Genomic DNA, 14546 nt, shown 5'->3' with positions numbered 1-14546 from the left:
GGTCACTGTAGCTATAACTTACTGATAACACTCAGCAATTAAATGAAGAAAGACAAACCAAAATGTGGGGATGAATGAAGGAGTGATTATAACACAGAATGAAGTTTGTTTTGTTTTGTTTTTGTGACACAGATGCTGATCTTCTAAGTGGCTCCCCCACTGGAATGTGATTGTAAAACTGGATTGTGGTTTAACAGTAATTCCTATGGCAACGGCAAACTGCAGCAATACCCTGTCCTCCACATTCTATCTCACGGGTATCCCTGGATATGAGGAATTTCACCACTGGATTTCCATCCCATTCTGTCTCCTCTACCTTGTTGGAATAATGGGTAACTGTACCATCCTGCATATTGTCCGGACAGACCCCAGGCTCCATGAGCCCATGTACTACTTCTTGGCCATGCTTTCCCTCACTGACATGGGCATGTCCTTGCCCACAATGATATCACTCTTCAGGGTGTTGTGGTCCATTTCCAGGGAGATCCAGTTCCATACCTGTGTGGTCCAAATGTTTTTCATTCATACTTTCTCCTTCACTGAATCATCTGTGCTCTTGGCCATGGCCCTTGACCGGTATGTGGCCATCTGCCACCCACTACGATACGCTACCGTTCTCACTCCAACACTTATCACTAAAATTGGAATCGCAGCCCTGCTTAGGAGTGCCTTTCCTGTGATTCCACTTCTGGCCCGGCTGGCCTTCTTTCCCTTCTGCCACTCCCACATCCTTTCTCATTCTTACTGTCTGCACCAGGACATGATCCGCCTGGCCTGTGCTGACACTGAATTTAATGTTATATATGGGTTGGTTCTGATCACTGTGCTCTGGGGCATGGACTCTCTGGGCATTTTTGTGTCTTATGTTTTCATCCTTCACTCAGTTGTAAGAATTTCTTCCAAGGTGGGGAGATTTAAGGCCCTCAACACGTGTGCATCCCACATCTGTGCTGTACTTATTCTATATGTGCCTATGATTGGGCTATCTCTTGTCCATCGTTTTGCCAAACACTCTTCCCCCCTCATCCGCATCTTCATGGCTCATATCTACTTGCTAGTTCCACCTGTGCTCAACCCAATCATCTATAGTGTGAAGACCAAGCAGATCCGCCAAGGAGTTCTCCGCCTCCTTTTCCCCTGAAAAATCAGTTCTACTGTGATGTAGGCATGATCTCAAGAAAATGTTGACATCAATCTTCATGATGTAAATATATAGTGATTTATCTGCTCTCTATGTTGGTAGCAGAATCTCCAACAAAAGACTAAAGAGCAGAAATAGAGCTGACAGTGCATTGTGGAAAGGTTGTAAAGAGCAAAGTTGTTGTCCACTGGGACCGTACAGACTGTATTAATGTGTGTTTCATAAATCCCCTCCAAGTATGAAAATGTTGGTGTGGAGTGTGTTGGAAATTATTTCCACCCATTGTCTCTCATTTCTAATCCCAACCCTGATTCAAGGTCACTTGTCCATGAAGTTTTCCTTGAGTATTCTATACCCATATTTCTTTGCTTCATAACATACTATATCAGCGAATATGATATTACCTTTCTTGTTACATAGGTGTGTTTGTGAATCTGCTTTTGCTACCTTTCCTAAAGATGGAAAAAAATCTTGCCTTGATATAAGAGCATATTAGTTTTCAAAAAAGAAGTTATTGATCTTCATGGTGCATTAGCATCATCTTTTAAAATTTTACAGACATGTTCTGTCCTTTCTGAGGAAATTTAATTTCATCAGGAATAGAAAGGGGGTAACCTTCACAGTTTTTTCCTTTTACTTAATTTTTAGAAATAATTTTAACCTTATAGAAAGCTGAAATTCAGTAATTTTTGAAATCCCTGAAATAATGTCATGTGAAGCCAGTGATTAAAATCCATTGGATTAAATGTATCAAGTAATAATTTAGGTTATAGTATTTAAACATAAAAAATCTAACTCACTGAGGTATAGCTGCTTATAAGTTTGTGGTAGCAGGACACAGGTAATACAGATCTCAATTTTTATCCAGAACTCTTTTCAATATACAAACTGTCTTCATATTACTCTGAAATTATCTAGTACATGGCTGTGTGTAGAGTTGTATTAAAAAACTTGTAAATTTAATTGAAATTTCTTAGTTCACGTCTACACCTGTTCAAAGAGGAGAAATAAATGAAGCAGAAAACAGACTTTGAGAATGCTTTATAACACCCAGTATTTATGTTGGTCTTAAGTAATATGTTTTCACAAATCTTATTCTATCTACTGTAGGAATTGTGTCTCAAGCATTTTGCTACCTGTGAGAATCAACACTATGTTTAGTGTAAAGGAGTCACTTAGTAATCACTGAATACATCAATGATAAAGGAATGAATCACTCATTGAGTAAAGAATGACTAGTTTGGATTGGATTTTTTAAAAAAATCTTGGAGAGAAAGATTTGACCTGTCATGAGCCCACATTTCATATAAAACAGACCTTATTAACTTAAAATTAGGATTTCAAATGTCAGGCATATGGAATACATCTAGAATTTCAATGAGCTTATATCTTTTCCCTGGCTTTAATTCAGTTATGTCTGTTCCCATCCCTCTTTATCATATTTCTTAATTCTATTTCTAATTACCCCTCTCCTTCAGTACATTCACCTTGACCAAAGGATCATCAAGGAAAAATAAAGTAAGATGTGTGAACATCAAACTTAGATAATATTCCTTGTAGTAAATAAGTAAAATAAAATTAATATATAATTAATGTACATAAAATTAATATATATAATTAATATATATAAAAGTTTGTGTTATGAATGAATAGATGGCAAGATTGTTTTCTATATATTAATAAAATCAATATATATTAATATATGATATATATAACTAATATATATAATAAATATTTGTATATATTTATATAAAGTATATACGTATAAAATTAATATATATAAATAAAAATAACTTATATAAAAATCTGTGATATTAGCATCAGATATACATTATATAAGCAACATTTAACTATTTATAATTGCCTTTAATACAAGAGCTTCCAGTACAAAACTTATTTTTAGCATATGGATGCTGATCACACCTTTCCTAATGCTGTGCTCCAAAAAAATGAAAAGTTTTAATTTTTTTTGCTAACAGAAATATATTCAAACTATTGCATCTTAAATTTTGCATTTCACATGCCAGTAAAATTATTTTAAATGGATGTCTACATAGACAACCCAACTTTTGAGTTTACAAATTATCATCCTCCATTCTAGCTATGTATTATTAATTACTTTATATTCATAAACTATATTTTACCAAAAACATTTAAAAAACACCTATTCTTAAAATTAAGATAAATTCTTCCCAGTAATACTTAGTTGGTGTAGAGATGTTATTTTATTTATTTTAATTTTTATTTTATATTGCAGTATAGTTGATTAACAATGTTGTGTTAGTTTCGGGTGTACAGCAAAGTGATTCAGTTATGCATATATATCGATCTATTATTTTTCAAATACTTATTCCATTTCAGTTATTACAGAATATTGAGCACAGTTCCTGTGCTATACAGGCATCTATTTTAAAAATAGCAGTGTGTATATGTCAGTCCCAAACTCCCAATCTACACTTCTCCCCCACTCTTTCCCCCAGTAACCATGAGTTCCTTCTCTAAGTCTGTGATTCTGTTTCTGTTTTGTAAATAAGTTCATTTGTATCCTTTTTTTTTTTTCCAATACCGCATATAAGTGATATCATATGATACTGGTCTTTCTTTGTCTGACTTACTTCACTTAGTATGATAAGCTCCAGGTCCATCCATGTTGCTGCAAATGGCATTATTTCATTCTTTTTAGTGGCTGAATAATATTCCATGTATATACTCCACATCTTCCATGTGTTCCACATATTCTTTATCCATTCATCTGTTGATGGACATTTAGCTTGCTTCCATGTCTTGGCTATTGTAAATAGTGCTGCAGTGAACACTGGGGTACATGTATCCTTTCAAACCATGTTTTCCTCCAGATATATGCCCAGCAGTAGGATTGCTGGATCGAAGAGATGAGTTACTGACTATATGAATGAATGAACAAATGAACGAATGAATGGATGGCAAGGTTGTTTCATGAACTGAGAACAGAAGCATTATCTTGTCCAGTCTCAGCCCTCCAGTTAGTAGCTGGTGCTCTAAAACAAAAGCCCTCTTGTTCTTGCCCAGAATTACAATAATATGCTTTTAGCATCTATCCCAATTGTATATAGACTTATAAGTTGAGACACGCTTACTCATATTATCTTGTTTGATAAAGTCATAAGTGTATATTTGCCTTCTAAAAGCATTCTCTGCCTATATGAAGAATCTGTAAAGTATCCAGAAGCCCAAATGATAATTCATTTTTGTTTTCCAGTTCCCTATCATTAGGCAGAAATGCACTGCAATTATTTTCATAATGTCAAATGTTATCCTTTGGATTATGCATTGATCATCTTTATGCTGCAGAAACTTTTTGGCAAAACACGATAGCAAGCAAAAAATCAAAGAGAAGATCACTATTCCTTTTACCATTTAAGTGTTTAGCACTTTCTTCTATACAAGTATTGCTCCAAAATACTTCATTAGCACACTTAGTCATTCAGTCATTCGATTGAATAACTTAAACCATAAAGACATAGTTTCCTTAAAAAAAAAAATGCAGCATGGATAACCACCTGATTACACAGAAAATCTAGAAACAGCCATATGCATTTATAAAGAGAATAAGAAAAGTACAAATATTTTCAAGACAATTAATTTAATTCAGCCACTTGACCATTTAAATGTTTCTATTATGTTCATGATACACTTTTTTATTGTCTGAAGGCAGGAGAATATTTTAGCTCTTTTATAAATCCAGAGGTAAATATTTTATTGTGGAGCTAAGGAATTACATTGCAGGAATTATGGCAGGTAAGTTTATAGATGATAAAGGTTGCCCTAGGTACTATGGGATGCAATTAGCAATAACATTTGGAATGGGAAGAGCTAAATTAGGAAAATTGTATGTGCTGATATAAACATGCCCATTGAATCCAGTGAACATAATCCTGACCATTTACCATGATTTCCTTTTCTTCAGAATTACCCTGACACAATTTCATCCCCATTAAATCAAAATAAGGGATATAACAGATTGATCCATGTTAGCAATCTGACCCAGCATAAGGCAATTATACTCTTTGTCCCACAATCATTGTAGCTGAGACCAGATAGTGACACCAAATCTCATAAAGAAGTTCATGCTCTTCTGCTGTTGAGGTCCTGTAGCAGCCTGGCTTTTGTCCTACCTGAGTCATAATATTCAAATTATCCTTGGCTGTCATGACGTTTGCAGAATATTTCCATGACATATCCCACTTTTTTAACTTAATTTAACCAAAGTAAAATTCTATTGTTTGTAAACAGAAGAATTTTTAATACACTAAAATATTAACAGAAATAAGAAACAGATATCTGGAAGCTAAGAGAAAGGTTTTTGAGATAAAAAGAAATAGAGAAAGAAAATAAATATTTTAGTTGCAGGTCCTATATAAAACATAAAGACATGTCAGGGAATTTCTTATGTAAAATCATTAGTATTTATTTTTGATTAAGGTATTTATTCATTAAACAAATATTTATTATTTGTATATTCTGGGTCCTATGGATGTTATGGTGAGGCTGGAATCAGAAGTAACACCTGACCCTATGGAGTTTATATTTTGTCCTGTCTATAGCAAATTGACATAGAAGAGGCATTGTTTATTACCAAAAGGATATTTAAATGCCCTATGCTGTTAAAGTGGTATATTACGTTGATATGTTGAAACAACTTTTGGTGGTTCTTATTAGATTCCTATTTACCACCTATCAGGAAGATAGCATGTAGAAATACAATTTTTAAAGCTCTGTGCAGTGGTTAGATGTTCTAGGGATATATCTGTCCAGATTGATTCAAACTTGGTATTTAAGCTGTCTCTCCATCCTGGACTCCCCTGTTCCTTGTTGCTCCATTACTCTTGGATCATTTTGGTTGGCTACAAACTCCCAGCACTCGCATCCTTATCTCTTTTGTCTTTACCCCATAAACAATGGGGTTCATGGTAGGCAACACCAGTAAGTAGAGGTTTGCCAGAAGGATAAGGACATGCCTGGGTACATGGTTTCCAAAGCAATGGGTAAAGAAGGAAAAGAAGGCCAGAGTATAGAATATCAAGATGACACATACATGAGCTCCACAGGTTCCAAAGGCCTTTGTCCGGCCTCCCCAGAAGGTAGTCGGAAGACTGTTCTCAAGATTAACCAATAGGACAGGGAGATGAGGACAAAGTCCAACCCTGTGGTGAGCAGAGCAGCAGTGAGCCCATAAATGCTATTAGGGGCAACGCTGTTGCAGGCCAACGTGGCAATGCCCATGTCCTCACAGTAGGTGTGGCGGATGATGTTGCTCTGTCGGAGGTGCAGTCGGAAAATAAGCGGGACCCCAGGGGTGACCACAGGCACACTTGGAGCCACCAGAGCCAGGCCCAGCTTGCTAATGAGAGAGCCTGTAAGGAGGGTTGCATAATGGAGTGGTACACAGATAGCCACATAGCGGTCAAAAGCCATGGCCAGCAGAACAGCAGATTCAGAGAGAAACACAGCATGAACAAAAAACATCTGCAGGAAACGTGGATGGGGAAGGGCCCTGCCAGAAGATGAGAAGCATTTTGGGCACCGTGACAGTACAAAGGAGGACATCGTTGAGGACCAGCATGGCCAGGAAGAGATACATGGGTTCATGGAGCCTCTGTCCCAGGCCACCACAGCCATAACCAGGCTATTGCCTATCACAGTCAAAAGGTACATGAAGCTGAAAGGTTTGGAGAACCAGATATAGAAGTCTTCTAATCCTGGGACACCAGTCAGCAAAAAGGCAGTGAGGGGAGTTGATGTATAGTTGGATGGTGTTATAGAGAAGTGGCCAAAGTCTACGACATGAAAAACAGCGGGAAAAGACCCAGTGTAGCTAACATTAGAAAAAGAGCATTTATTCCTTCAGCTTAGTCAAGTCTTAACTATAAATTTTGGCCTGATAAAGTTACCTAATAAAGTAGGAAAATAAAGTGGTCTAAGAAAAGTTACTAAATAACTTATACATATGTCTTTTGAAATTTTAACTGTTCCATGTATATAGTGTTTCCCTCTAATTTGATAATAAATTCTTAAATACAAAAAATAGTAATTTTTCTCTCTCCTTGGCCTTGGTAACTATGATTGGAAGATTGGAGAGAATTAATATTGCATTCTTCAGTGAACATATTGAATGGGAGGAGATGAGTTGGATGGTAGACTGATACAGAACTGGAGGCAGCATGAGATTTGAATTCTTGTTTGCCATCCTGAGGGGGTGAGATACTTTCCTTGGCCTAAGTTTTTCTACAATAAAAAAAAAAAAAAGTTTTACTCATCTGCCCCTCATCTGAAGCCTTAAAGATAATGGTCAAATTAACACGACATTTAAACTGCTGTGCAAAATTGTGGTATTATCCTTACCATCTTAAGACTAGCTCTCAAGCATCATGAATGGAGTCAAGGAACACAAATGAAATTCAGAGTACAGAGTGTTCTAACTGAGAACAAGAAAATCACTGAAAAAAACTCAAGATCCAATATTATTCAATACTTATTGAAAGAAATTCCTACTGAGTAGAGGGATTGAAGTTTTCAAATTCACCAATAAAAGAATAAGATCAAATTTTATCAACTGTTCTTTAATAGCAGCAGTTCTTACTCTTAATATATCAAAAATTATATAATAAAATAGGTTTTCTTAAAAAAATCCCTCAAATTTAAAAGTATCCATTTTTCAGGCCTATAAAACATAAATTCATCAAGTTTGTAGTCAAAAACAGTAATTTTGGTAAAGGCCTCGTATATGTAAATCAACACTTTTTGAGTGCAACTCTTAGGCTGTTTCAAAGTTATGGATAATAAATGTTATTTCATCTAAAAAGAACCGCAAAAGTCTGGAATCTGCAGAGGCTTCACTTTTCCTGTGAGGCTGTCACACCATCTGGCAGATGGAAAGCTACCCTGCATTTCAAGATACCTAGCAATCCTCCCTTGAGTTAAGTGAATCCTTTTCACATTATCCCAGCCCTCATCAAGGAAGTAGGGCATATTTCCAAATTATCAACACAAATTTATTCTCTCTCTCTCTCCCTCCCCCCTCCTTTATGAAATTCAGGTGAGGAAGAAAAGACAAAATTTCTGAAGACACAAACACACAGAATAGGTTAAGTGGCTTTTAATGAAAACTCCAAGAGAGTTTTTTTTTAATGGTTATTTCATTAAAAATATGGAGATATAACCACAGTTTTATTAAGTTCACTAGACTATAGCTTTGGTTCATTTATCTGGATGTCTCCTAGTAGTGCCTGGCTTTGCTAGATAACAAACACACAGAAAATATCAACATGTTTGCATGGAAGACATATCAGATATCAGCATAGGAATGGCCAACACAACAGTAATGATAAAAATAATAATTGCAAGTATTTATCAGTCCTTACAGTGGGCTAAACATTTTCCTAAAACTGTTCTAACCACTTTACATGGATTATCCAGTCACAGCTACCATACACAGTAGCTATAGTTAGTATCCCAATTTTACACAGAAGGGAACTTAGGCATTGAAGGACTTTCTCAAGGTCACATCACTAATGTAAGAATGTAAAGCCTGCTTTGAAATCCAGACAGCCTAATGGCAGAATCCACAGTTTTAACCACTAAACTATTCTACTATACCTTTTAGATGCATGTTTTGTTTTGTTTTGTTTTTTAAAGCAATGGGACATAAAAAGGTAAAGCTTGAATTTCCTCTTTGTATCTCCCACAGTGATATTCCCAGGTCATAGGCAAAAAGTTATGTCTAGCACGTAAGGATGCAGAAAGATTTATATTTATAGATTCATCTGCACTGCATATAAATGTCCATAAAAACAGCCTAGGGAATAATCTTTGGGCTGAGAAGTCTTCTGAGTATTTTACATGCTGAGTGAGTGTTTTACACCTGAGACCTGCAGTCAATATTTGCATTAGCTGACCAAATTTACCTTTCATACTTGTGAAATTAGATTTTTCCAGTTTTAAATTGCATTTGAAAATTTTCCATCCCAGAGCAACTTCTGAGCAACAACTCAACTTTTTGCCAACTCAGTATGCAAGCCTGAGAGAATACTATAGAACATAAGGAAGTTTCCTATTGTATGGCTTCTCTGCAACATGAGTATCTTTTAGGACAAAGCCAAACTGTTTAAGGCTATTTTAATATATGTCAATACATCTGTCGTTTATTGGGGATATGTTAAAGTTTCACTCAGGGAAAAGTTGACAGAATATTTGAGGAATTCCCACTTTTCCAATGAATTTTAAAAAAAAAAATAACATGGGGGAGTGGGACAAATTGGGAGATTGAGAGTGACATATATATACTAATATGTATAAAATAGGTGACTAATAAGAACCTGCTATATAGCACAGGGAACTCCAATTCCCTGTACATTAGAAACTAACACAACATTGTAAAACAACTATACCCCAATAAAAAATAAAATAAATAAAACAATATAAATAAATAAAATAAAAATTAACATAAATTACCTTAGAGAGCAGTTTTAGGTTTACAAAAAAAAAAAAAAGTGACAAGCTACTGAGTTTACATATATCCTGCAGCCCCACTCACCCAATTTTGTCTTAATAGTAACACCTTGCATTAATGATACATTTGTTACAACTGATGGGCCAATATTGACACTTCATTAACAACAGTCAATAATTTACATTAGGCTTCACTCATTATGCTGTACATTCTACTGATATGAGTTTTGACAAATGTGTAATGGCATGCATCTACCACTGCAGCATCATACACAATAGTTTCACTGCCCTGCAGGTCTCCTGTGTCCCAACTATTTATTCCTCCTTCCCTCTAACCCCTCTGACCAACCACTGTTCTTTTTCTGTCTCTATAGCTTTTTCCCCCCATAATGTTATGTAGTTGGTTGGAATTATACAGTCTTGTAATCCTTTCATATTGGCTTCTTTTACTCAGCAGTATGCACTTAAGTTTCTCCCATACCTTTTTGTGGCTCGATAGCTTGCTTATTTTTAATCCTGAATAACATTCTATTGTATTGATGTACCACAGTTTATCCATTCACCTAGAGAAAAACATCTCATTTCCATGTCTTTTAAAAATATTGTGTGAGAAATTTCATTTGTAGGTAGACAAGGTGGGAAAAGGACAGATTGCACCTATCTTGTTTGGGAACTGACTTCAACTTATTGTACTTTAATGAAAATTCCATTATTAGTTTCAGCCTGTTTCAGCATGGTGGTCTATGAAGAGAATATGTTTTGGAATGGAAGAGACAAGTGCTATAATCAGACTCTATGCCTAAGAAGTGATAGTCCTCTAAGACTTAATTTCATCTTCTGTAAATTAGGTGTAATAAACCATACCCACTTTGGGTCCATATTCACAAGATGACAAATGTGAAGCGCTTAGCAAAGTATGCAGATGCATAGTAATTAGTTAACATAACCTTTTTTCCCCCTTATTTTCTTTGATATGCTAGCAAGCTATGTTTTTAAGCCATGGTCTTAATCCGTGGAGCTAGGTAACATAATAAGCTAGGCCAGTAGATGAGCACAGCAGAAGGCTGCATTATTTCTACTATTTCCGTTAATGGCTGGACAGTTGGTTGGTCTCATCCTCTCCCAGATATCTGCACAGCTCCCAAATATCTGAGACTTGACCCTGGGATCTATGTACAGTGTGGCCTTGTCCACAAACCAGCACAGAGGTACTTGTTTCTGAGATGATCCTGGATAACAGGTTCATCCGGAGCCCTGCCTCTCAGGATTCCAGGTGCTCTTAGCTGCGTTCTCTACTCAGAAGCTCATAAGGCTGCTTCCAATGTGTCTGTTGGGCTGCGTTTTCATCTATAGACTCTATTTACTTTTCTTCCTCCCTTCCTCCTTCACTTCATTTCTTTTATTTCTTTTGCCAACTTTAAAAATGCCTTTCATATGGCAGGTATCATGACACGTGGTGGTCTGCTCCATCCTATATCTGAGAGACCCTCCCTGACTAGCCTATGTAAAGGTTAACTGTCACAATTTATATCCTTTATAGAATTGACCTTTACATGTAACTCATCGGTACTTGATATTTTGTATTTATTCATTTATTTCTCTACTTTCTATTTCCAAAGACATAAAAGTTCTCGCTGAAGGAATTTTTCCGCACAGCTCTATATCCAATACATAGGCAAGTGGTAGGAATGCAGTAGGTATTCTATACATACACAATTTCCCTGCCAAGAACAAAAGAGTCACCATCATGAGCTTTTCTGCCCTTTTGTAGGTGAAACACAGAACTTTAAACCATATCCATCCTTTATCAGAATTTCTGGTGCTGCACTAAGAAAAAAAAAAGCGTAATTTATAAATTTAATACATTTAAAAAATTTCCTAAAGCATTGTTAAATTTCACACAAATCTTTATAATTATTACAATTAAATGGCTTTAGAAATTCATCCATCATAGTTCCCACAGAATACAATTTAACAAGTGATCAAATAGAGAAGCTCAACATCTTAAGTCATTAGTAAAATACAAATAAAAATCACAGTAAGATGCTATTTCACATCCATTAGAATGCCTATAATCATGAAGACAGAAAAGTATTGGTAAATATGTGGAGAAAACAAATATTCACTACCGCTATGAATGTAAAAAAGTGAAGCCAATTTGGAGACTGTTGACAGTTTTTCAAAACATTAGGTATACCACCACTAGGTATCTAACCAATAAAAAGTAAAATATATGTTCATGTAGACTTGTGTATTAATTTTACTAGGAGTATTAGTCATAATAACCCCAAAGGGGAAGTGACCCAATTGTCCATCGACTGGTGAATGTGTAAATAAGATGAGGTCTACCCAAAAAATTAAATATTGTTTGTTGATAAAAAAGAATAAACTATTAACATACTATAACATGGATGAACCTGAAAAACATTACACCAGGTAAGAGAAGCTAGAGACAAAAGACTAGCTATTACATGCTTTTATTTATATGAATTATCCAGAAAGGCAAATATAGAGTCAGAAAGTACATTAGTGGTTTCCTAGGCTTGGGGATGAGAATGGAGAGTCACTGCTAATGGACATAAGGTTCATTTTGGGAGTGATGGAACAGTCCTAAAATTAGTGTGGTAAGAGTTGAACAAGTCTTTAGATGCAGTAAAAATTATCAAAATGTACTCTTAAGTGGGTGTACTTTGTTATATATACGTTATAGCTCAATAAAGCGGTTTTAAAATGTAGAGGAGAAGGCATAGGAAATGGATAATCAATATTGCCATTATTGATGGAATAAAATTGCTTCATTGGGAAATTTGCAAAGTAGAAGCTATCCAAGTAGTAGCCATCAAAAAATAAGACCCAGTGCTAAATAAATAAGGAAGCAGGATGGGTATGATAAGTACTAGTATAATGATTAATACAAGAATGATAATAACAGGGATGTTATACACTGTGATGTTATCAAGTATCATATATGAATGTATAAAAATGATAGAAGAAAATGAAAAGATGCTATCCTAAAAGAGATTTTAGACAAAGGGACATTTTGTTTAATAAACTCAAACAGAACAGCATTTTTAAAGTGTCATATGTGTCACCTGAGTTAGAGAAGAGTAATAACTTGCATGAATACCTCACTTAGAACGGGAGCAGAACAAAATCCATTAGTTTACATTGTGATAAAGGGGTACTGTTTTATTTGGTAACTGCAAAATTTTAAGGGTTCCATCTTGCTAACAAGCACAAGATGGCATTGTTCCCTCATCTGTGGATCGCAAGGATTTTTTTCTTCCAGTTTTACTGAGATACAGTTGACATACAGCACTGTACAAGATCAAGGTGTACAGCAAAATTATTTGACTTACATACATCATGAAATGATTATCTCAAGAAGTTTAGTGAACATCCATCATCTTATATAGATACAAAATTAAAGAAATAGAAAAAAAATGTTTTTTCCTTGGGATGAAACCTCTTAGGATTTACTCTCTTAACAACGTTAGATAACATGATTCAGTGTTAATTATATTTATCATGTTGTACATCACTAGTACTTATTTTTCTCATACTCAGAAGTGTGTACCTTTTAACTGCCTTCGTCCAATACCCCCTCCCCCCACCCCAGCCTCTGATAACCACAAATCCAATGTTTTTCTGTAAGTGAGTTTGTTTTTTCTTTTTACTTCTTTTCTTTTTTGGGGGAGGGGGAGGTATGCCAAACCGCAGGGCTTGCAGGATATTAGTTCCCCAAGCAGGGATTGAACCCAGGCCCCTTGGAGTGAAAGTGCTAGTCCTAACCACTGGACCACCAGGGAATTCCCTGTTTATTTGGTTTTGAAGTATAATTGAGCCACAACACTGTGTTAGTTCCTGCTACACAACACAGTGATTAGATATTTCTACACGTTTTAAAATGATCACCATGAAATTCTAGTTATGATCCGTCACCATGCAAAGATATTACGTAGTTGTTGACTATATTCCAATGGAATGTTTTGGAGCTATTTTTAGAATTTTATTTTTTTCTTGAAGTCCTGGGGTAGGTCCCAATAACAAAAAAGTCATTTTTTTTATTGGTATATGAATGGTTATCTCACCAGTATCGAGCACACTATCAATATTTCCCACAACTTGCCTAAGAATTTCCAAACTTCACATTCTTTTGAACTGGTTATTCAAGTTGGCATGAGTATTCAGACTTATCAATAGTCGGCCCATAGAATGAAGTTAAAAAATATTATATAGGAAGGGGTATAGTTATTGAATTAAAGTGATAAGTAAACATAAAACAAATTCCAATTCTAAATTTGTCTTTTAGAGTGTCAAGAACAATACAAACTACATTTTTTTGAAACTAGTAATTTTTTTAATCTTAGTTTTATGTCACATCTATTTGTTTCTTTCTCTGCTTAGTTATGCTAAGGCCAAATATTTTGTGTAAAAATAAACTAGAAATAATTTAAGCCAGGATAATATTATATAATATTATCCCCATTTATAGGATTTATATAGACTTCTGGCAGATGGCTATAGGCACTAAGAATCTCATATGTCTTTAATAAAGTTGGAATATGAGGTTATTTGCAACTATGTTAGTCCCTCTGAGGACATATCTATTTCTGGTTCACCCTAAAATCTAGGGAAGATCCCTATGGGATCCCATCCCATAGTCTGGGTAATCTCTAGGACCTGCCCAGCTCTACTGTATATTTTAGTTCTACAGTCCCTTCATTTTATTGTATACTCTTAGTATTCATAGTTCTTTTATTCCATGAAGGATTCTTTTCAGTTAGAACCCTCTCACTTCCTGTTGTGTACCTAAACTGAGCCAGCCATCAGAGGTAGAGTCAGGGTTTCCTTGGATTTGTCCACTTGTGCCTCCCTTTGGCATTCTCTGTTCCTGTGGAAATCCCTGCTGTCTCAT

At 35.4% G+C, this 14546-nt stretch overlaps 1 protein-coding gene and 1 pseudogene across 1 annotated transcript; one reads left to right on the top strand and one right to left on the bottom strand.

Annotated features, from left to right (window-relative positions):
- Window positions 1-205: 205 nt before the first annotated feature.
- LOC130829405 (olfactory receptor 51G2-like) lies at window positions 206-1141 on the top strand. The gene has a single exon (XM_057695914.1). The coding sequence runs from the start codon at window positions 206-208 to the stop codon at window positions 1139-1141; it is 936 nt and encodes a 311-aa protein (XP_057551897.1).
- A 4870-nt stretch (window positions 1142-6011) lies between these two features.
- Window positions 6012-14546, bottom strand: LOC130860837 (olfactory receptor 52P1-like; annotated as a pseudogene).

This window comes from Hippopotamus amphibius, chromosome 9 (assembly GCF_030028045.1).
Source record: "Hippopotamus amphibius kiboko isolate mHipAmp2 chromosome 9, mHipAmp2.hap2, whole genome shotgun sequence".
Classification (NCBI taxonomy): Eukaryota; Metazoa; Chordata; class Mammalia; order Artiodactyla; family Hippopotamidae; genus Hippopotamus; species Hippopotamus amphibius.
Note: the sequence above shows the minus strand (reverse complement) of the source record. Positions and strands in the feature narration are given on the sequence as shown.